The 24,474-nt window shown below is 49.5% G+C and overlaps 1 protein-coding gene across 1 annotated transcript; it reads left to right on the top strand.

Moving 5' to 3' along the window:
* The first annotated feature begins 296 nt into the window (after positions 1–296).
* Positions 297–1,040, top strand: LOC139837788 (uncharacterized). Its single transcript, XM_071827059.1, has one exon. The coding sequence runs from the start codon at positions 297–299 to the stop codon at positions 1,038–1,040; it is 744 nt and encodes a 247-aa protein (XP_071683160.1).
* Positions 1,041–24,474: the final 23,434 nt, after the last annotated feature.

The raw sequence follows: 24,474 nt of genomic DNA, 5'->3' as shown, positions 1-24,474 counted from the left end.
CCTCGCAGGCCGATGCGGCATTCAAAGAGCTAAAAAAGATGCTGGCCACCGCGCCAATTCTGGCATCTCCTTTGGAAAAGGAACTCATGTTGCTTTACATAGCAGCAACAAACCGGGTGGTAAGTGTTGTGGTTGTGGTAGAGAGAGAACAGGAAGGAAAAACCGTGCTGAGGCCGGTATACTACCTGAGCGAGGTGCTCTCCCTCTCAAAGTAAAACTACCCACATTACCAGAAAATGACTTATGGCGTGTTCATGGCCGCCACGAAGCTCAAGCATTACTTCGAGGAACACCCGATGACGGTGGTTTGCGAGGCTCCTATATCGGAGATCATCGGCAACAAGGATGCAAGCGGCAGGATCGCGAAATGGGCAATCCAGTTGGCACCGTATGTGCCGAGATACGAAAGAAGAGATGCGATTAAGTCGCAGGCACTGGCAAATTTCCTGGTGGATTGGGCCGAGATGCAATACAAACCGCCACCACCAGAAACAGAATACTGGAGGATGCACTTCGATGGATCAAAGCTCAAGGAAGGACTCGGAGCTGGAGTGGTTCTCACCTCACCAAAGGGAGATAACCCAAGATACGTGCTGCAAATACACTTCAGGGCATCAAATAATGTCGCTGAGTATGAAGCTTTAGTCCATGGACTCAAGGTCGCAAAAGAAGTCGGTGTGCGCCGAATTATATGTTACGGTGATTCGGATCTCGTGGTACAACAGTGTTCCGGGGACTGGGACGTGAAGGATGCAAACATGGCATCATACCGGTTCTATGTGCAGCAGATCGCCGGGTTCTTTGAAGGCTGCAAGTTTCACCATGTGCCGCGGGCGGCGAACGAAGCAGCTGACACTTTGTCCAAGCTGGGCTCATCCAGGCAAGAAATACCTGCCGGAATAGCCTTGTCCCACCTAAGGAAGCCGTCAATCAAACCAAGTCTGGAATCTGAGTCCATTTTTGTGCCGGAGTCACATGTTGTACTGATGGACATTGACAAGGTAAACCCGAGAACTTTTTCACCTAACCCGGGGACTTGAGAGTCGAAGCCGGTAGAAACTATGTCGGTGGACTGCATGGAAATAGATATGCCGGTTTTTGTCGTTCGAGAAGCACCAACCTGGGTAAAACCTATTAAGGAATTCCTGGTTGATGGCGGTTTGCCAGCTGACGAAACTGAATCGAGAAGAATCCAGAGAAGGTCCAAAGCTTACGCCATCATCAATGGTGAGATGTACAAGATGAGCGTAACAGGAGTACTGCAGCGCTGCAGGGAGCCGGAAGAAGGAAAAGAAATGCTCCGAGAAATCCACCAAGGGGAATGTGGGCACCATGCCTCATCAAGGGCATTGGTAGCAAAAGTATTCCGGCATGGGTTCTACTGGCCCACGGCTTTGGAAGACGCTGAGGACTTAGTCCGGAAAAGCAATGGGTGCCGGAGGTACAGCAAGCAAAATCATACCCCAGCCTCCGGCTTAAAAGCAATCCCGATAACTTGGCCCTTCGTGGTTTGGTGCCTGGACATGGTCGGACCATTCCGGCCAGCGAGAGGACAAATGACGCACATTCTGGTCATGGTGGACAAGTTTACCAAATGGGTGGAAGTTAAACCAATCCGGAAATGTGATGGGCACACAGCCGTCAAGTTTCTGAAAGACATAATCCTGCGGTATGGTTACCCGCACAGTATTATCACTGACAATGGCTCAAACTTCGCCCAAGGATACTTTTCATGGTTTTGTGAGGACAATAGGATCCGGCTTGACATTGCCTCTGTGGCACATCCGGAATCTAACGGACAAGTGGAAAGGACAAACGCACTGGTGCTGTCCGGTATAAAGCCTCGGCTTATCGAGCCACTCGAAAAAACGCCCGGATGTTGGCTTGATGAATTACCATCTGTACTGTGGAGTCTAAGGACCAACCCAAACCGGTCAACCGGATATACACCATTCTTCATGCTATATGGAGCATAAGCTGTCATACCAACCGACATTCTCCATGACTCACCACGAGTTCAGCTCTACACAGAGCAAGAGGTCAAAGAGGCCAGAGAAAGTGATGTCGACTTGCTTGAAGAGCAAAGAGAGTTGGCACTGGCAAGATCAGCCATATACCAACAAAACCTCAGACGCTATCATAGCCGGAAGGTAAATCCAAGGGTTTTCCAAGAAGGAGACCTAGTGCTACGTCTAGTGCAGCGCACTGAGGGACGGCACAAACTCTCACCTCCATGGGAGGGACCCTTCATTGTGAGCAAGGCTCTGCACAATGATGCCTACTACCTTATAGATGCACAGGATGCCAAGAAAGGAAGGAAGGACAAGTCGGGAGAAGAAACCAAACGCCCTTGGAACATAGCTCTACTTCGCCATTTCTATTCCTGAAGATGTAATGTAAGGAGTTCTTTTTTGTACCTTATTTGCTATCAATAATACGCCGGCACCTCGAATGTATCTTGGGGACTGCCTTTACCGGAATTGCATGCAATGTGTTTATTTTTTCTGTATGCCGGTTTCTTTGTTTGAAGTTCTCTTTTCCGGTTCAGTAATGTGTTTAACCTAAGGGTAAATCTTCGACTTAGTTGCTGTCCGCAACCCGGCTTCATGGCAAGCAAGACAAACCAGAAGGATTTGAACACATGAAGGACGAAAAAGAAACCGAGAACAAATAATCCGGAAGAAAGTTTAACTAACCCCGGTTATACCGGTTTTTTATAAAGTTTTTGAGTTTTTTCTCTAAGTTCAAGAAGTTTCCTGTTCGGCAAAAGAACTTTGGGCCTCATACGTCAATACACCCAAAAGAGGTAGACAGAGCCAAAGCAAAAGAACTGAGCATGCCTTGGATTGAACTCGGGAATGAATCCGGAGTCTTTACCACACAAGCTAAAAGAGCTTAAACCGAAAGGTTTTGGGCGAACCAAACTTAGCAAGTTTTAACATAACAAACATAAGAGGTTCAAGCATCTCAAACCTAAGGAACTAAGCAGTTCAACATACCAAAAGGACTTAAATGTATATTACATCTTGCCACCGGGCATACCGGGGATTTCACAAATTGTTTTTGGTGAGACAGGACTTAAGTTTTTCATTCATATAACGGAGACGAGCTCTCCGGGACTTGGCCAGTTGTGGCGGTTTCATCATTGGTAGCAGCAGATTCTTCGGCTTCTTCTTCTTCATCATCTTCGGCTTCATCTTCACTAAGTTCATCCTGGAGATCGGCGAGAGCCGGAATGAAAGTGCTGGATGGGGCATAGTGAGCGATACAGTAAGCCCGGTCGCGGCGCTTGGCAGTCTTCTCTGGATCGGTGTCAGTGGGAGCATTCCCACGCATGGTGTTGAGGGTGTCCAGATCCAGAGTCTCATACCAAGAGCAAACAAACCGTAAAGCGGTGTCAGCCCCAGCATGCGCGGCAGATCGACGCCAGTCGTTTAGCCGCTTGCCGGATTCCAGAAGCCGGTTGGCAATGGAAATGACATGCTCCGGAACGGCCTCTTCAGGCCAGAGGCACTTGAAGGTTTCGATAGCGGCGTCCGGTAGCTTTGCTAGAAGCCGGTCGGTGATCTTCATATTGGTGATGCGAGAAGAGAGAGCTGTCAGGTAATCTTCTGTGGTCCAGGAGGGCTGGCATCGGAAGCCGGATCCTCGACCCGGACTTTGGCAACGGCCGCTTGGGCGCATTCCTGAGACTCCAGGAAGATTTCTGTGGAAAGATCAGAAGAGGCCGATGTAAGAATAAACCGGCAAGAAAAGAAAGCTTGTAAGCAAAGGGAAAGATACGTACTCTGGGCTTTGTCATCCAGGTCCTTGATGAACTGGCCAATCGAGGTCTGGGCCAGTGCGAGTTCATCATTATGCTCCTTCTCAAGCCCCCTCAGCTTCCTCTCCTCCTCGAGCTCCTGGCGCAGCTGCTCCTTGGCCTCCTCAACCTCGGCCTTGCCGGCCTTGATAGCCTCCTTGAGCGCGGTGTCATGCCGCAGGCCGGCCTGGATTAGCTCCTCCTTGAGCCTTGCAGTCTCATTCCTTTGAGCCTGCAGGGCATTCTCGTGTTGGAGGGCAAGCTTCTCCTTCTCGGCTGAAAACCGGGACGAAAGAAGTTAGCAAGCGGAAAAGTTAACAAAGGAAAAAGAAATCGACAGAGGCAACAAACCTTGGAGGGCTGCGATTTGGCCAGCGAGCTCATCTTGCGCGGAATGTTCCGGAAGCGCGGCTGCACAAAAGAAATAGTTTAGTAAAATTCTAGAGGCAAAAACGGTATGGAAGGAGCCAGTTAGCTCGAACAAACCTTGGCACTGGCTGTGGGTAAGTTGGAGTCCGGCAAAAGCCTCAGTGAGGTCGCGGTGCTCCCACAACAGCTACTCGAAGAGCTTCTTGCGTGAGTCCAACACGCCCTATGAAAGTTAAAAGAAACCGTGATGGATGCTGGCTTTTCGAACAATTTCGTGCTAAGTACTAAGTGTTTAACCCGAAACTCGGGGACTACGTATACCGGTTTCCTAGCAGTTTCGCGCTAAGTACTGTGTGCTTAACCCGAAACTCGGGGACTATGAGGATATATCTATAAGATCTAAGTTGAAAACAGCTCGGTATGAGAATAAAGTTCAAGTTCGGATGAGAAACTTACCAGCACGTTCTTGTCGACATCGTGCCAAGCGTTGTCGAACTCACGCACGCTGCGCTTGAGCCGCGCCAGGTGCTGCACGGTGTTCCGAGGGCCGCGGGTATCCACCACAACCTGCCCATCCTTGCCCACACCGAGGGTGGCTTCGGTAATGTCGGAAGTGTTCCATTCATCGACATACCTTTGAAGCGCGCCCAAGTTGGCCGCGTCGTGGTTTAGCTCGATAATCGGGCCTGTTTGCGCCGAGTCCTTCTCGCTGATGGCGACTGTAGCTCGGCCGGTATGCAGCGCAAGAGTTCCAGAGATGGTGGGCTGAGCCACCGTGGCCTGGACGGCACCGGAGAGTTGCTCCGCCGTGACCGCAGCAACCTTCCGAGAGAACTTCTTGCCGGAAGGAACAGGAGGAGGCTTCTTGAGAGATGCCGGCGGTGGCACAGCTGGGCCCTTGGCCGGAGAGGAAGAAGTCTTGGCCGTTGAGGCAGATGGTGCTTTAGTTGTCTTTTCAAGGACGGGCGGAACCAAAGCTTCTGACCGCCTGGTTTGATCTGAACCGGCGCCCATGTTGCTGGCGCCGGGGTCTTCAAAGTCAGGAGGGGAAGAAAAATCCTCCTCGGTGCGGTGATCTTCAGTGTTAGGGGCCGCATTCCCCACACTTGCTGCAGGTTCCCGAGAGGGGGAAGGAGTTTTGCTGGCACCAGAGCGTGCTGGACTTTCCCGAGGAGTCTCGTGGGTCTTGTCGGTGTCTTTGGGGGTTTCCGGGGTCATACCGGACGCGCTCGGGTGAGTTCAAGAGGAGCTCTGAAAGATAAAAGAAGATAGAAGTTAGCCGCGAGAGGTAACAAAAGTAATAGCTTAAACCTGAAAGATGTGTTAAGGAAGTTTACCCGGAGGAGGTCGGAATGGCATTCCGCTTCTTCTTCTTCGGAGGCCCGCTGCTTATAACCTTCCGGCGCTTGGAGGCCGGCGCATCGCTGGAACCAGCTTCAGGGGCGGAAGCCTTCCGGACTCGAGATGCCGGAGGGTCTCTGACCTCGGCAGAAAGCGGAGTAACGTGCTCCAACACCTGGCGACCCGGATCAGCTGAAACCGGCGTCACGGAGAATGCGTAAGAGATCGGAAGAGGGTCGGGTACCTCAAGAATAACGCAATCGTCTTCCTCGCTGCCGGATTCATCGCCCCGAGGTCTTGACGAAGGAACTGCGGAAGAGTTACCGAAGCCCATTCTGCGGGAGGAGTCCGTCGCGTGCGAAGTAGAGGTTCTGAAGGGATCCGGGTCCTCCTGGTCTTCTTCGGTGCGGCTCGGTGTGTATGACTCTGGCTCCTCGGCGCTGATGCGGGCAAAGTTCTGCAACACAAAGGACAAACAAATAAGAGGATGAAATTCGATATTCCGAAAAAAATATTCCGGAGTCCCCAACACATTACTTGGGGTGATGGCGGGTGTCTGCGGCTGTAAGGCTGCAAGCCCCATTTCCATTCAACCGGCATCTTTGTCTTACAAATCTGTTTAGCCTTGGTGACCACGTCAGCTTTACAGAGCGGGAAAGTAGTGATCCGGGTGGGATCAAACCGTCCGCTCATCTGTCTTACAAATCTTGTGAGAACGGCGCTGCAGCGGAAGCACCCGACGCCAGATGAATGTGCGCACGATATCATCGGCGCAGAGATCAGTTTCCCTCTTGAGCTTCTTGATGTACCGGATGATCCTGTTTGTTTCTTCATGGTTGTTCTTCGGGTTGTACTACCAGTTGGTTCTAGCAGGTTCGCCGGGGACATAGGCCGGAAGATTGATGAGATCAACCGGCCCAGAGTTCTTGACATAAAAGAAAGTTTGCTGCCATTTCCGGCAAGACTCTAAGCCGGTGAGTTTGAAATCTGGACTCTTCTGGTGGGGTGTGATTATGCATGCCCCGCACTGAACCACCGGTTTAGGAAGCAACAGCTTGGGATCCTGGATCGAGTTGATCCGGAGGTTGTAAAACCGAGCAAAGGTCTCGGTAGTGGGACAGAGGCCGACATACCCCTCCATGAAGGAGACGAAGGAGGAAAGGTAAAAGATGGCGTTGCCAGGAAGATGGTGAGGTTGGAGTTTGTAGAAGTTCAGGAAGCGCCGGAAGAAATTGTTATCACCAGATTTTAGCCACGCCAGGAGGTGGGCCGTGATTGAGATGGGCTTGGAGATTATGCACGGGAAATATTCATGAATCGGCCTCGTACAAGGGTTTGGGCTAGATTGCCCGTGTATCTGTAAATTATAGTAGGTTACGTGTCGGTTAGAATTAAAAGATAGAGTTTAGCTCGTACACGGTGGGATTATTCCCAAGTTAGAGAGTCTACGGACTATAAATATGTATCTAGGGTTATTGAGAAAGGAGGACAATCACGTTCACAACAAACACAATCTAGGCGCATCGCCACCCCTTGTTTCGAGGGTTTTCTTCCGGTAGCGTCATGCTGCCCGTGATCGCATCTTGCGATCCGGCGATATCGCTTATTCGTTATTCGGTGTTGCTCGTACTGAAGCCTTGTTGATGGCGAGTAACACCATTATCATAGATATGTTGAGGTCAATATTGATACTCCTTTGATATGTTTGCTTCGTTATGTTTTCCTCACATATCTAGTTGCCTTTGCACCCATCTAGGGTGTAAAGGTAGCCTCTTGCTTAATCTTCATCCAGTAGACTTGATCTGTTATGGTGCTCCTTGACCTTCAAGGATTAGTTTAACATCCGCATGATTAGGCCTTGCAAACGGGTTGAATGATCCAGCAGTATGTAAGGTATAGTTTGCCGATCCTAGAGGAGATGTTCCGACAATCGACTCTATGTTGGTTTTTAGGCCTTTTCTAGGGTTGGTTTTCTGTTGTCCTTCATATCTGCCAGGCTCAATTACGTGTAGGACGTTCCAGTCATGCGGTGAAAACCCTAGACTGTCGTAGGTCAATTTGACTTGATTTTGATAAAGCAAGACCCCCATGTTACCGTAGATCTAATACGGATCATGGGATAATCGGCTCCTTGAGCCGATTCACAGGGTAACCTGAGAGCCGATCGAGGCTCGAATTTAATGTTTACGTGTCTACCATGCAGGAGAATAATCGAAGCAATCCATCACCTTCCTGATCAGGTATAGGTCAGGTGGCACGCCCTCGCAACAGCCAGGACGTGTGCCGGAGTTTTGCGGGCCGTCGCCCGAGGGACCAGGGCCCACAAGCAGTCCTGGGAGCCTCCCGGCTCTTCGTGTTGCTCGTCGCTGCTCGCCGGTGGGTTTTGGCAGGCAACACATTCTGGCACGCCCGGTGGGACACTCTACAGCAACGGCGTCGACATCTGCAGCTGTGATGGCGGAGACACCAATCACGTACGAAGAACTGCCTGAGGAGCACAAGAAGAAATATGATGAGATCAAAGCTGTCTTCGAAGCCGATCTCATCGGCTCTTTTGAGAGGACCCGTAAACATGGCATTCGTTGGAAAGGGTTCTCGCCTGAAGGCGTTCTCGATGAAGTTGATCTGTCTGTCCCTTCGGAAGACCGCACCAGAGCTCTGCGCCAGGAAGTTAATTACATGGTGGCTCATTCGCTACACCGTCATTCTGAGAGCCTGGTAAACGCTTTCGAGCGTATTGCGGTTCGTGTAGTTCAGGAGATCATGAAGCATCAGTACTCTCCGTCAGGGCCTGCCCTAGGAACTCACCAGGGAGAGATACCGTTCCAAACCAGACCGCAGCTGCCATTCGCGCTGGCAGCTCCAGAGCCGCCAGGTTCGCCGGCATATGTCGTTTACAAGATCGGAGGCGATCCTAGCGATTACCAGTTCCTTCAAGAGCCACCTAAGGAGATCCCACACGGATACGTGTGCACATACGTGCCGGACTGCAATAACTTGGCGCGCACGAATCAGATGGCAGCAGGAGGGGTTTCTGGAGCGGATGCTGATAAACAGGCATGGCTAGCTAAATATGCCACCGGAACGAGTCATGAAAGCTCCGCCCCTGCAGCTAATACCATGGAACAAATCAGTACGATCTTAAGAGACCAGTTCGGCCTCTTGCCAAAGAGGAGAATGGTCGGCTATTCCAAGCCATATCCCAACGAGTACGATTTGATTCCACTGCCGCCCAAATATCGGCTCCCTGAGTTCTCAAAGTTCAATGGATCAGAAGGGTCTAGCTCAATTGAGCATGTGAGCCGATATTTGGCACAGTTGGGCATGATTTCAGCGTCAGACCCATTACGCGTGAGGTTCTTTGCGCAGTCTCTCACGGGACCAGCTTTTGGGTGGTACACCTCGTTGCCACCAGATTCAGTCCGGACGTGGAAGCAGCTGGAAGAACAATTTCATATTCAGTATCACTCAGAAGCTACTGAGGCTGGCATTGCCGATCTGGCTCAGGTGCGGCAGAAGCGTGGAGAAACGGTGGCGGAATACATCCAGCGTTTCAGAACTGTCAGGAACCGATGTTATTCGGCTCGCTTGACTGAGAAAGAAGCAGTCGATCTGGCGGTATTGGGCCTCGCCGCGCCAATCAAGGATCTGGCTTTCCAAGTGGAGTACAATTCATTGGCACACATGGCTCAGAAATTAACACTGTACGAGCAGCGCCACCCAGAATTGTACCAAGACAAGTTCAGGCGCCCGGTAGGCCTGGTCGAGACAGAAGAAGTAGGGGACTCTGCAGAAGACCAGGAAGTAGCCGTGGCTGAATGGGCTCGGGGGGCAGACCCCATGTCCTGCAAGTGGGTGAAACAACAAGGGCCGGCAAAAGGGTTCGACTTCGATGTAAGCAAAGCTGAGCAAATATTTGACTTACTGCTCAAAGAGAAGCGGCTGACGTTACCCGAAGGACATAAAATCCCTACGGCGCAAGAGTTGAACGGGAGACCGTACTGCAAGTGGCATCACTCGTTCACCCACATCACCAATGACTGTAAAGAACTGCGTCGGCAGATCCAAACGGCGATAGAACAAGGCCGTCTGATCTTTGGTCAGTTCGCTATGAAGGTGGACACACAACCGTTTCCTGGCGTCAACATGGTGGAGCATAATCAACCCACAAGGCGTCAGCTGGATTTCTCACTCGGGGTTAACATGGCAGGGCCTGTATACCACCATAGCAGGTATAAAAAAGAAAGCGGTCAACCCCGTGGTAAGGAAAAGGAGGAGGCCGGTCCACGCGACCGGCCCCGATATGATGACCGACGGTACATCACCGAGGAACAAGTGAGAAACGTGCGGTATCAACGGCCGCTCTCCGAGCATCTCCTTAACAAATATGAGCGCCAGTACGATCGACGCCGGCGGTACGATACAGACGGCGAGAAGTACCGTCAGTCTGACGTAGACAATGGAAAATATCGTCGGTATGGCAGAGACGACGAAGGGTATGAGCGTCGTGCTAAGGGAAGGTCGAGAGAGCAGGAAGACATGGACAGACACTGGGATTGTCCTTTCTTTAAACACTGCTGGGATTCAGGTATGAGCCGATTGCCTACAATCGATAACTGCCCGGAATGTAGACGGCAGAAGGAAGACACGGGTGAAGTCTCAGTGTTCAAACGTCTAGGGCCTCTCCCACCTCAGAACAGACGAGCTGAGTCATCTCGAGAGGAAGATTTCGAGGAATCAGAAGAAGAAGATGAAGAAGAAGATAGATATCACCGGCCAAGGTGGTGTCCTGATGGACTCAGTCATTCCCAAAAACGTAGGGTTCAGCGGCTACGTAGCTTGGAGGAAGCCGAGGCGCAATACCTGCACACGCTGAGGAAGGCACGGCCCGATCTGGCCGTGAAAATTCAACAAACCTTGGACACTGAGATGCGTCCACAGAAGAAAGAATGGCGCCCTAAGCAAACAAAAGCCGATGCGAAGGCATCGGCTGACACAAATATGGTGTTCATTCTTCCATCGGAGTTTTGTGCTCCAAGAGTCGACGGAGCACCAGTGGCACAGTTGGACTGCGGCCCGCGGCCAGTTATCTTTGAGAAGCCACGAGACAAGAGCTACAAACATTTGAAGGCCCTGTACCTAAGAGGTTATATCAACGGGCAGCCTGTCAGCAAGATGTTGGTTGACACAGGAGCAGCAGTTAACATAATGCCATACTCCATGCTGCGGCGTTTGGGACGCTCTACCGCAGATCTGATCAAAACCAACGTCACACTAAGCGACTTCAATGGCCAAGCATCAGAAACGCAAGGCGTTCTGAGCGTGGATCTAACCGTGGGCCGAAAGACCATCCCTACGTCATTCTTCATCGTCGATAGCAAAAGCACCTACGCTGTCCTGCTAGGGAGGGATTGGATTCACGCCAACTGCTGCATTCCATCCACAATGCACCAGTGCCTTATACAGTGGGATGGAGATGAAGTGGAGGTCGTTTACGCGGATGACTCAGTCGAGATCTCAATAGCTGGCATGAATATTTGGGACGCAGACGACCAAGAGCCGATTTCTGGAGTCAGTTTGGACGACTGTGAGCGCATCGAAGCTACAAAAAACGGGGTGAGGCTGGTCTTATCCACCGGCCTGACAGAGTAGTAAGACCAGAATCAATAAACATACGTGGCAAGGCCGATCCCTGCGATCGGCCCCAAAAAATAAAAAGCAATGATCTCGCCTTGAGCATGCCACGTAGTTGTAATAGGGAGACTTCCTCCCGTAGTAGAGCACAGATAAGTTGTAAACCTTCATTGAGCAATACAATCAAAAGGGGGGCCGATTCCAGCAATCGGCCCAAACTATCCTCCCCATGCGTTTTGCCTGTGTTCGGCATCGATCTAGCAGCCGACGGAAAGCTAGGGTATGGATTTACATCAGCTGATGAGCTAGAAGAAATTGACATTGGTCCTGGGGATAAGCCACGACCAACATTTATCAGCAAAAAGCTAGACCCACATCAGAGGGGCCTGATGATAGCTCTGTTGAAAGAATATCCGGATTGCTTTGCATGGGATTATACAGAGATGCCCGGGTTAGACAGGAGCATCATCGAGCATCGACTCCCTCTTAAGAAGGGATTTCGGCCGTTCCAACAGCGAGCACGACAAATGAAGGCCGAAGTTTTAGAAGAAGTCAAGAAAGAGATCGAGAAAATGTTGAACGCCGGGTTCATCAGGCCATGCAGGTACGCTGAGTGGATTTCCAGTATCGTACCTGTACAGAAAAAGGACGGCCGATGGCGCGTCGCCATAGATTTTCGGGATCTCAATAGAGCCACTCCAAAGGATGAGTATCCAATGCCAGTAGCAGAGACATTGATCAATGCAGCCGCTGGACATAAGGTTTTAAGTTTCATGGATGGCAACGCCGGTTACAACCAAATATTTATGGCTCCAGAAGATATACACAAGACTGCATTCAGAGTACCAGGTTCAGTGGGCTTGTTTGAATACGTAGTCATGACATTTGGACTGAAAAATGCCGGTGCAACATACCAAAGAGCCATGAATTACATCTTTCATGACCTGATCGGCAAGTTGGTAGAGATCTACATTGACGACGTGGTAGTCAAATCCGTTTCAGTGGAAGGACACTTGGATGATCTGCGGCGAATCCTAGACCGAACTAGAAAATTCGGGCTAAGAATGAATCCAAAGAAGTGTGCTTTTGGCGTAACGGCCGGTCAATTCTTGGGTTTCTTGGTTCATGAACGCGGAATCGAGATCGGCCTGAAAAGTCAGGAGGCAGTGCGAACAATGAAACCGCCTACCACGAAGAAGGAACTCCAGTGTCTCATCGGCAAAATCAACTTCGTCAGAAGATTCATCTCCAATCTGTCAGGGCGAATCGAGCCTTTCATGGGACTGGTAAAAATTAAATCTGATGAGGAGTTTCGCTGGGGGGCAGAGCAACAGCGAGCGTTTGACGAGATTAAAGAATATCTAACGAAGCCACCTGTGTTGGTTCCACCCCAGCAAGACAGACCGTTCTATATTTACTTATCAGTAGCCGACACTTCCATAGCCTCAGTGGTGGTGCAGCTTTATAATGGTCTGGAAAGAGTTGTTTTCTACCTCAGCAGAAGGATGTTGGATGCAGAAACTAGGTACCCTGAGATTGAGAAGTTGTGCCTCTGCCTGTTTTTTACCTGCACCAAGCTTCGCTACATCTTTCTGTCAGCGGAGATCGTCATCATCTGCAAATCAGATGTCATCAAGCATATGCTGTCGGCTCCTGTGTTGAAAGGCCGACTCGGTAAGTGGATGTTTGCATTATCGGAGTTTGATCTCCGATATCAGCCTGCGAAAGCAGTCAAAGGACAGGCGTTGGCCGATCTTATTGCTGAACGAATCAACACGGATATAGCAGCACTGTCTGTGCGTGCATGGGCCATGTTTTTCGATGGATCGGCTTGCGATGACGGTTGCGGCATCGGCATTCTACTCGTGTCGCCCCGGGGGGCAACATATTCCTTCTCCATCAGGCTACTTACCCCTTGCACCAACAATGTCGCTGAGTATGAGGCAATACGCAAAGGAATGGAGCTGCTTTTGGAGATTGGGGCAGAAGCAGTGGAACTTTTTGGAGACTCCAAACTGGTAATTTCCCAGCTCACGGAAGAATACAAATGCGAGAGCGATACACTCTTCCCATTATGGATGCAATGCCGTGAGCTGATGGCACAGTTTAGGTACATAAACTTCAGTTGGATCCCGAGGTCGCAAAACACAGAGGCCAACGATCTCGCACAGATGGCCTCAGGCTACAAGGAGATAGCAGGTGGAGCCGATGTTCAGGTGCAGTCCTTGGAGCCAGATGACTGGAGAGCCGATATCTTCAATTACTTGAAAGATCCGGCTCGGGGGGCACCTAAACGGATAAGGTACAAGGCCATGAAATATGTGCTTATAGGAGATGACATGTTCTACAGGACTTTAGAAGGGTTACTTCTCAAATGTCTGGGACCAGCCGAGTCAAATAGGCTCTTGCACGAAGTACACGAAGGCGCCTGTGGAACTCACCAGTCGGCTCATAAGATGAAATGGTTGATCAGGCGATCGGGGTTTTATTGGCCCACCATGCTCGAGGATTGTTTCAAGTACTATAAGGGGTGTCAAGCGTGTCAGATGTTCGGGAAAATTCAGATGGTACCCGCATCAGCAATGAACCCTATCATCAAGCCTTGGCCGTTTCGAGGTTGGGGCATGGATATGATCGGCAAAATCCATCCTGCATCGAGCAAAGGCCACGAATGGATTTTGGCCATTACAGATTACTTCACTAAATGGGTGGAGGCCGTCCCTATGAAGAAGGTAAAATCGGAAGATGTTATCAATTTTGTGAAAGAGCATGTCATTCATAGATTCGGGATTCCCCAAACCATTACGACCGATGGAGGTTCGGTCTTTATTTCTAAAGAGTTCAGAAAATTCTGTGATGACATGGGAATTAAGTTGATCCGATCATCTCCATACTATGCTCAAGCTAATGGGCAAGCTGAAGCGTCCAACCAGAGCCTCATCAAGCTGATTAAGAGAAAAGTTTACGAGCACCCTAGACGTTGGCATGAAGTATTGTCAGAAGCTTTATGGGCTTATCGTATGTCATGTCATGGGGCTATAAAAACCTCGCCATACCAGTTGGTTTATGGACAAGAAGCCGTATTGCCTTGGGAAATTACGGCTGGATCGAGACGTGTTACGTTTCAGAACGACCTGACATCTGAAGAGTATGCGGCTTTGATGAGTGATAGTATTGAGGATTTGACGGAACTAAGACTCTGGTCATTGGAGAAGATTAAAGAGAATAAAGCCAAGGTAGCTCGCGCATACAATAAGAAGGTGAGACCAAAGGAGTTTCAGGTTGGTGATCTAGTATGGGAAGCTGTGTTGCCGTTAGGGACTAAGGATAAAGCATATGGTAAATGGTCTCCTAATTGGCACGGTCCGTACAGAGTCGACCAGGTTTTGAAGGGTAATGCATACATGCTCGAGCAATTGGACGGGGTTAAATTCCCAGTAGCTGTCAATGGTCAGCATCTCAAGAAATATTTCCCAAGCATGTGGGATGACGGACAGTGAGATGTGGAGGCCGATGTATAAAATCGGCCGGTAAAAAAAAGAAAATTTTAAATTTTACAAGTCATAGCCGATGCACAGAAATCGACTCCAGACTAAAAAGCCGATGTGCAGCCATCGACTTTAGAGGAACAAGCGCAAACGAGCAGTTAGCAGATTATTTAAGATTTAAAATCTGCATGGTCGCGAATTGGACCTGTTCGAACGACAATGTGGGGAATCTGAAGTTTATTCTCTCGGACGAAGATTACAGGATAGGCCATTGGATCGGCAATTTGGTCTGAATCGCGTTTTATGGGAAAGGCCGATGCGTTGCCATCGGCTCTTTGCGCATTAACTTACTTTGACAATTGGCAGAATTGATATGGAAGCAAAATCGACATAGGAACATTTTCTTCATTTATAGAAGGGATTTCTTGCAGAGAAAAAGCCAATTGCTCAAGGGGGGAAGAACAAAAGAAAGGTCTGTTGACCAATCTACTGCTACTACTAATCCTATACTAATGGATGCTGCTCTATGGGCCGTCGCTGCCCTCGTCGTCGCCGTCGAAGCTTCCGTCGGCGCTGCTGCCGGCGGGCTCCTCGTCGCTGCTGCTGTAGCCCTTGGCGGGGGCTCCATACTCCTCCTCGTCGTCGTCGTCGTCGTCGTCGTCCGACCCGGCGCGGAAGCGTTTCGCCGGCGGGTAGTCCTCGAGGGAGTCGTCGTCGTCTTCTTCTTCTTCCTCCTCGTCGGAAGAGGAGAAGTAGCCCCAGGAGAAGAGGTCGTCGTCGCTCTCCTCCTCCCACTCCCCGTCCGCGAGGAACTGGAGGTTGTCCTCCCCGTCGGTCAAGGATTCCTCGTCCTCGGACTCGATGGTGAAGTCCCAATCCCTCTCATCCCACCATCCTGGGGCGCGGGCCTCGTACGCCGCCATCGGGTCGTACTCTGGAGTCGGCTCACGGGAGGGGGAAGATTGGAGAGAAAGACCCGAGGAGGCGGAGGAGGAGGAGGAATCCATGGTACAGAGGAGGGCTTTTCGAGTGCTAACGAGCAAGAGGATGAAGAGGCAAATTGCTTGGCGCGGTTAAATAAAGGGGATATAGTGGAGGTTTAATGCCACGGTGGTTTCCGAGGAAGTGGTGCCAAAGAACTGTCGAATCGTGCAGAGAAGTTGAGAAGGCAAGGCATCATGATGAAAGGATACTGCGACGGTTCTGCTCTGCAACGCGTGACCCGATAGAAGAAAAAAAAAGGAGAGTGGTTTTGGAATTATCATTGCCAAAACCAGGGGGGCATGTGTTATCACCAGATTTTAGCCACGCCAGGAGGTGGGCCGTGATTGAGATGGGCTTGGAGATTATGCACGGGAAATATTCCTGAATCGGCCTCGTACAAGGGTTTGGGCTAGATTGCCCGTGTATCTGTAAATTATAGTAGGTTACGTGTCGGTTAGAATTAAAAGATAGAGTTTAGCTCGTACACGGTGGGATTATTCCCAAGTTAGAGAGTCTACGGACTATAAATATGTATCTAGGGTTATTGAGAAAGGAGGACAATCACGTTCACAACAAACACAATCTAGGCGCATCGCCACCCCTTGTTTCGAGGGTTTTCTTCCGGGTAAGCGTCATGCTGCCCAGATCGCATCTTGCGATCTGGGCAGTATCAGTTTATTCGTTATTCGGTGTTGCTCGTACTGAAGCCTTGTTGATGGCGAGTAACACCATTATCATAGATATGTTGAGGTCAATATTGATACTCCTTTGATATGTTTGCTTCGTTATGTTTTCCTCACATATCTAGTTGCCTTTGCACCCATCTAGGGTGTAAAGGTAGCCTCTTGCTTAATCTTCATCCAGTAGACTTGATCTGTTATGGTGCTCCTTGACCTTCAAGGATTAGTTTAACATCCGCATGATTAGGCCTTGCAAACGGGTTGAATGATCCAGCAGTATGTAAGGTATAGTTTGCCGATCCTAGAGGAGATGTTCCGACAATCGACTCTATGTTGGTTTTTAGGCCTTTTCTAGGGTTGGTTTTCTGTTGTCCTTCATATCTGCCAGGCTCAATTACGTGTAGGACGTTCCAGTCATGCGGTGAAAACCCTAGACTGTCGTAGGTCAATTTGACTTGATTTTGATAAAGCAAGACCCCCATGTTACCGTAGATCTAATACGGATCATGGGATAATCGGCTCCTTGAGCCGATTCACAGGGTAACCTGAGAGCCGATCGAGGCTCGAATTTAATGTTTACGTGTCTACCATGCAGGAGAATAATCGAAGCAATCCATCACCTTCCTGATCAGGTATAGGTCAGGTGGCACGCCCTCGCAACAGCCAGGACGTGTGCCGGAGTTTTGCGGGCCGTCGCCCGAGGGACCAGGGCCCACAAGCAGTCCTGGGAGCCTCCCGGCTCTTCGTGTTGCTCGTCGCTGCTCGCCGGTGGGTTTTGGCAGGCAACAGAAATCCGACGCCGGTAGGCCGAAGCCACGATCAAAGTGAGCGGTGAAAACTACACTCTCCCCCGGCCTCACCACGGGCTCTAGCTCACCCTTGGGAATCCGGCAAGTCACTCCTTCCGGTATCCTCCGCGAGCGGTACAGCCACTTAATCTCGGCCTCCGTCACATCGGAGCCCCTCCAGCGACCTCGAGAATAGGCCACGGAGTTAGGGCCGACTTCTTCCTCCAGCCCATCAATTTCCTCTTCCGGCCCGCCGGCCTCTTGATCCATGGCGTCTTCATCGCCCCAGGAGATCTCGGGCTCCTCGCTAACCCGGGAGCTACCCGGAAAGCTCTATCTCGGATTCTTCGGATGCCATTGGTCTAAAGGTACCGGCGCTAAGCTAAAACAAGTTTCACAACTTCTACTTCTTCGCGAAGATCTAAAGACAAGGAAAAAGAAGAGAAAAAGGTATAAATAAATCTACCGCGGTGGTGACGAACACGAAGAACACAGAGGAAGAGAAAAGGAGTGGATCCAGGTGCACTGACCGTAAACAGGCGGCGGATGATCCCCGCGGCGGCGCGGCAAAGGCTCGCCAGAGGAAGTGGCTTCGGCGGCGAGCGGCGGCGCAAATGCTCGGAGAAAGTTCGCTGCTGAGGCAAGAATGGCAAGAATGCGAGTGCGATGGGGACGACGCCGAACCGTCGCCCATTATATAGGCACAGGCTTAGTGGGCCGGAAACCGTACGGCCCACGTCCCTTTGGCAGCTGGGCCACCACGTGGCACCAAAATACACGCAGGAGACCACACGGATCAGATGCGGCGCCTTAAATGCGCGCGGGAGACGAGGGATTTGACATCCGCTAACACTGCAGCGTCAGTTACAGTGCGCATGTCACTGACAGGCACGGACATCGAGATATTCTCGACTTCGCCGAGGAAAACTTAATGACGAAGAAACCGTCGGAAAGAAGCCGGAGAGGTTTTGACGAATGCGGTTGGCCGGTACAGGTCCGGCGAAATATCGGTTAAGTATAAATTGAAACCGGAATAATTAATCCGGTACGTTCGGAATAAGAACCTGGCATGGTCCGTCGGATGAATCAGCCGGATCACACCAGCTTCGGGGACTAATGTCGGGGGGATGGCCCCCGGTAGGCCAAGACTATGGCAAATATGCCATGATAAACCATTTGTATACCGGATTAAAGATTAATCCGGATCCTGAGAGTTAAGTTTGAACTGTGCTAAGTTGGTACAGTCCGGTATACCAGCAGGGCTATGCCGGATTACGAGAAACATAAGAGATTGAGATACAAAGGCAAAGAAGCTGGAGCTCCCAGGTAAAGATACCGGAGATCCGGCATAGGCTCAACTGTAGCATGTCGGCACCCCGGTCAAAGATTCCTTCAAGGACTAAAGGATAAGATGAGCGAAGTACTTCAGCTTTAATCGAAGCCCTGACGTTAAAAGAGAAGCTGACGATAAAGATACCGGAGGAGGTCATCAGCCCTCTGATTAAAGACAAGAGCGTCATCCCTGGAGCCAAAGTAGCTTTATAAAGTAGCTTAGGGCAGCAAAGATACCCCTAGGGTTCCTTCTCTTGTAAGCCTCCTCTCCCCTATATAAGGAGAGGAGGGGCACCCATGCGCGGGACATTGGGCAATAGACGAGCAATTGACGATAGATAGACAGTGGGCTTTCACCTTGTAGTCCGTACATCTTCAACCTCTGGCTCTTGGCCAAGTTCTTAGTGAATACAAGTTCGAGTTCAATCTCTCTTTCCCTCTAATCCTTCCCCTCACCTGGATCCTCAAGCGTACATCCGGCCCCAACTTAAGCCATCCTATGGCATCTGTTGTTCCACGACGACGACATTAGGTATCCTTGTGTATTTAAAGTACCACGCGTGGTTCTCCGGTTGTTTGTTGTTTTCTAGATTTGCTGCTTGAGTGCTGGTGATTGTTTGTTGTGTGTATGCTTGTTTTGGCCTTTCGGCCTGAAGAAGCCTTTTAGTGTGGTAACCTTGTCTAGGAAGCCCCACTAAGCTATTTTTCTTCGCTCCGCTCAAGTTTCTAGTAGATATTTTAACTGTAGTTGGCGAAGTAAATGGGAAACCCTAACTCTAACTTGGGTAACCGCTAGATGCGACCCTATTTTCTCGAAATTGACAACTCCAGCACTTTATTCAACTCAAGACACCCTGCGACGCCAAGGAAGCAGAAGCCAGTGCCTTCAAGATCGACTGCAACCCCACGAGAAGATGAAGCCATACTAATTTTGTCTAACCGTAGAGCATAATCGCGCTAACCTTGAGGTTATCTTCTTAAAACCTCAGCCTGACTCACCTTCGAACAAGCTAAGTGAGCTGTAGCACCGAAGCCAAGTTACTCTAAAAGGTCCATCTGCTCCTCATCAAGTGAAGCCTTTGAAGACAATTCAAGACTCAAGATTTGGTGTACTTTAGTGAACACCAACCCTAAAGCTGAAGACTGTTTCGACGACTGTTGTTGCTGCTTTATGTCAAGACCCACCAGGAGTTCCGCCGACTTACTAACTTAACAAGCGCCTTACAAAGTAGTAAACACCGTGTGTGCCTCTTGAAGCCGTGGTCTGCACGTCTTCCCTGCAGATTCTTCAACTTGATACGGAAGATCGATGACTTCTTCAGAAGCACCAGAACAGAACACCAAGGCAGAAGCTCTGACTTTTTCCTGAACCCCCGATGAACAATCTTAAGGGTGGAAGACTTCGTCTTCCACTAAATTTTTAAGCCAGCTCTGAAAACTTTTGACCCTTCTAAATCACCGTTAGGGTGCTCTAACTCTCCAAGTATTGTGGACCCCTCGAGGATTGCTCGGAAGCTACAGATCTAACACCGGCATAGAGAAGTCAGCCTCTTCACGAAGCTTGCCCTCGGCGGAAGTCTACCGTGTCTCTCCGAAGCTGAAGCTGTGACTTTCCGACAACGACACGTCTACCGGAGGATGGAGTCTAACTTGATTTAACTTCTAACAACTTCTCTAGTACTACACTTAGTAATCTCGGGATGAGATTATTTTAAGGTGGGAAGGGTTTATAACACCCCAACTTTTGCAACCTTGTTAAGTGTCCAGAGTGCAAAAATCAGGGGGAACAAAAAAAAATTCTAAAGACTAATTAAGATGAATTGCCTTGACCTTCTTGCAGATGAATTGCCTTGATGTGCTTGTTAACATGAATTGCTTTGGTTTGCTTGTAGATGATTTGCCTTGATTCTGCTGGTTTAGGTTTTCTTGAACACCTCAACACATCATGATCACTTCTTCTCAACCAAGTCTTGACTGATCCAAATTGTGATATAGTCCAACCTTTACACCTCTGACTTGAATACCTCCACATGTGGCAATGTCAATGCACCTACCTTGGGATATTCCTTGCGATGTATTCTAACTCACCTTGTCCCTGATTCAAAGCTTGGGATCATCTACTCCTTATTACACCCCTCTCTTATACCCTAGACAAAAACCCTAAAACCTCGCAAATTTGACCAAGTCCAAAAACTGTTATCAGGTTCCATTTTGGAGCCTCTGGATTAAGCTACCCCTTGCCATCTATGGCAATGCACTCGGTCCTAGGCCTACCTTGTCTTGAGCACATCCCAACCCTACCAATGCCCTGGACCAGATCACTCATCTACCCACTTATCCTTGATGGTTTTGAGGCCAAGTCAAAAATCTGTTTTTCGCAGGCTTAAAAGATTCGAACTTTGGCAGTTGATCTTTAAGCATCCACAACTGTTATTGGTGATTTCTAGGCATGGATCTCATCTATGCAAACCCCTCTACAATTTCCACGTCTTGCATGTACCAAGCTACCTTTGCAACCTACATTTTCCACATGATCTTATACCCTACCCATTGTTGCACACCTAGATTCCATTTTCAACTTTACCTCTTGTTTTCTTTGATTTAAGTTTTAATCTTCAAAAACCATTGGTGTGGAAATGATATTTCCACTAGGAGATCATCATCTACCCTTGAGATCACTTTTCCAAATAATATTTTCTTTCCCTTTCTTTTACAAAACCCCTAAACCCTATTTTACCTTCTTCTCTATTTTGACCACAAAACTATTTCTAGTTTTATCAAAACTTTTCAAAATATTTTCTCAAATAAAATAGGGAATGTGGATGGTATTTTATATCACCTTATTTCCACCCAAAATTTATTTCTATATAATTATTCTCTTGTTTCTGTTTTTCTGTTTGACATAAAGGCTTGTTTATGGTGCTCATACCATTTCTTGCTTTTCTCTTACTTATTAAATTTGAGAAAATCTACCTTGCTTTGTAAAGCAAGTATAGCATTTTTGAAACCTTATGTTCTACCTAGCTCCTCTCAACTTCTTTTTGTTGCCTGCCAAAACCCACCGGCGAGCAGCGACGAGCAACACGAAGAGCCGGGAGGCTCCCAGGACTGCTTGTGGGCCCTGGTCCCTCGGGCGACGGCCCGCAAAACTCCGGCACACGTCCTGGCTGTTGCGAGGGCGTGCCACCTGACCTATACCTGATCAGGAAGGTGATGGATTGCTTCGATTATTCTCCTGCATGGTAGACACGTAAACATTAAATTCGAGCCTCGATCGGCTCTCAGGTTACCCTGTGAATCGGCTCAAGGAGCCGATTATCCCATGATCCGTATTAGATCTACGGTCATATGGGGGGTCCTGCTTTATCAAAACCAAGTCAAATTGACCTACGACAGTCTAGTGTTTTCACCGCATAACTGGAACGTCTTACACGTAATTGAGCCTGGCAGATGCGAAAGGCAACAGAAAGCTAACCCTAGAAAAGGCCTAAAAACCAACGTAGAGTCGATTCTCGGAACATCTCCTCTAGGATCGGCAAACCATACCTTATGCGCTGCTGGATCATTCAACCCGTTTGCGAGGCCTAATCGTGCGGATATCAAACTAATCCTTGACGAGCAAGGAACAACCATAAAAGGTCAAATCTACTAAATAAAGATTAAGCAAGTCGCTACCTTTACACCTTGAGATAGACGTAAAGGCAGCTAGATATGTAGGGATAACATAACGAAGCAAACATATCAAAGGAGTATCAATATTGACCTCAACATATCTATGATAATGGTGTTACTCGCCATCAACAAGGCTTCAGTACGAGCAACACCGAATAACGAATAAACTGATACTGCCCAGATCGCAAGATGCGATCTGGGCAGCATGACGCTTACCCGGAAGAAAACCCTCGAAACAAGGGGTGGTGATGCGCCTAGATTGTGTTTGTTGTGAACGTGATTGTCCTCCTTTCTCAATAACCCTAGATACATATTTATAGTCCGTAGACTCTCTAACTTGGGAATAATCCCACCGTGTACGAGCTAAACTCTATCTTTTAATTCTAACCGACACGTAACCTACTATAATTTACAGATACACGGGCAATCTAGCCCAAACCCTTGTACGAGGCCGATTCATGAATATTTCCCGTGCATAATCTCCAAGCCCATCTCAATCACGGCCCACCTCCTGGCGTGGCTAAAATCTGGTGATAACACATGCCCCCATGGTTTTGGCAATGATAATTCCAAAACCACTCTCCTTTTTTTTCTTCTATCGGGTCACGCGTTGCAGAGCAGAACCGTCGCAGTATCCTTTCATCATGATGCCTTGCCTTCTCAACTTCTCTGCACGATTCGACAGTTCTTTGGCACCACTTCCTCGGAAACCACCGTGGCATTAAACCTCCACTATATCCCCTTTATTTAACCGCGCCAAGCAATTTGCCTCTTCATCCTCTTGCTCGTTAGCACTCGAAAAGCCCTCCTCTGTACCATGGATTCCTCCTCCTCCTCCGCCTCCTCGGGTCTTTCTCTCCAATCTTCCCCCTCCCGTGAGCCGACTCCAGAGTACGACCCGATGGCGGCGTACGAGGCCCGCGCCCCAGGATGGTGGGATGAGAGGGATTGGGACTTCACCATCGAGTCCGAGGACGAGGAATCCTTGACCGACGGGGAGGACAACCTCCAGTTCCTCGCGGACGGGGAGTGGGAGGAGGAGAGCGACGACGACCTCTTCTCCTGGGGCTACTTCTCCTCTTCCGACGAGGAGGAAGAAGAAGAAGACGACGACGACTCCCTCGAGGACTACCCGCCGGCGAAACGCTTCCGCGCCGGGTCGGACGACGACGACGACGACGACGACGAGGAGGAGTATGGAGCCCCCGCCAAGGGCTACAGCAGCAGCGACGAGGAGCCCGCCGGCAGCAGCGCCGACGGAAGCTTCGACGGCGACGACGAGGGCAGCGACGGCCCATAGAGTAGCATCTACTAGTATAGGACTAGTAGTAGCAGTAGATTGGTCAATAGACCTTCCTTTTGTTCTTCCCCCCTTGAGCAATTGGCTCTTTCTCTGTAAGAAATCCCTTCTATAAATGAAGAAAATGTTCTTATGTCGATTTTGCTCCCATATCAATTTGGCCGATTGTCAAAGTAAGTTAATGCGCAAAGAGCCGATGGCAGCGCATCGGCCTTTCCCATAAAACGCGATTCAGACCAAATTGCCGATTCAGTGGCCTATTCTGTAATCTTCGTCCGAGAGAATAAACTTCAGATTCCTCAAATTGTCGTTCGAACAAGCCCAATTCGCGACCATGCAGACCTTAAATCTCAAATAATCTGCTAACTGCTCGTTTGCACTTGTTCCTCTAAAGTCGATGGTTGCACATCGGCTTTTTAGTCTGGAGTCGATGTCTGTGCATCGGCTATGACTTGTAAAAAAAATTTTTACAAGCTCCAATCAAAGCAGGGCTACGCACAAAGCAGGGCTACGCACAAAGAGCCGATGCGTCAAGAGAGCTCGCAAAGAACCACAAGCTTCTTCACCAAGCCAGGAGGCAACCTCCACAAGTGTAGCTGACAAGGCTGCCAACTTGGTCAAGCCCCCGGCAGAAACGCAAGAGCCGATCATCTCATCATCGGCTGTCCCTCTGGTCTTAGGAGAGGTACACTCCTTTCCCTTCTCTACCTTCCTCTTTCGCTGCATGCTGACGCTGCTCTCGTTTGTTTGTCAGGGTTGTGACCTCTCAAGCCTGCTAACATTCGACCCTGAATCAATCGAACCAGCTACTTCCAGAGCAAGTGAAGAGCTAAGACCCAGCACTACCAATGGCCAACTCCAGCGCCTCAAGGCTTTGCTCTCCTCCCCAATTGAGGCATTGGTTGAAAACCCCGAGGAAGTGAAAGGCATTCTTGAGGATATTCAGCCCCATCTCCCGGTGACATTGCAGGTGAAACTCTGGCCAGTTGTGACTCTGTCAGCCTTCAGGTCAAGGGTGAAGTTGGCTCGTCAGAGAATCGACCTACGCCACGCCCAGCTTCCGTTGAAAGCCGATATTGCAAAC

This window comes from Lolium perenne, chromosome 3 (genome assembly GCF_019359855.2).
Source record: "Lolium perenne isolate Kyuss_39 chromosome 3, Kyuss_2.0, whole genome shotgun sequence".
Taxonomy (NCBI): domain Eukaryota; kingdom Viridiplantae; phylum Streptophyta; class Magnoliopsida; order Poales; family Poaceae; genus Lolium; species Lolium perenne.
Note: the sequence above shows the minus strand (reverse complement) of the source record. Positions and strands in the feature narration are given on the sequence as shown.

Coding starts and splice junctions, on each gene's coding strand:
- LOC139837788 (XM_071827059.1), top strand. CDS start 297: ATGACGGTGGTTTGCGAGGCTCCTATATCGGAGATCATCGGCAACAAG.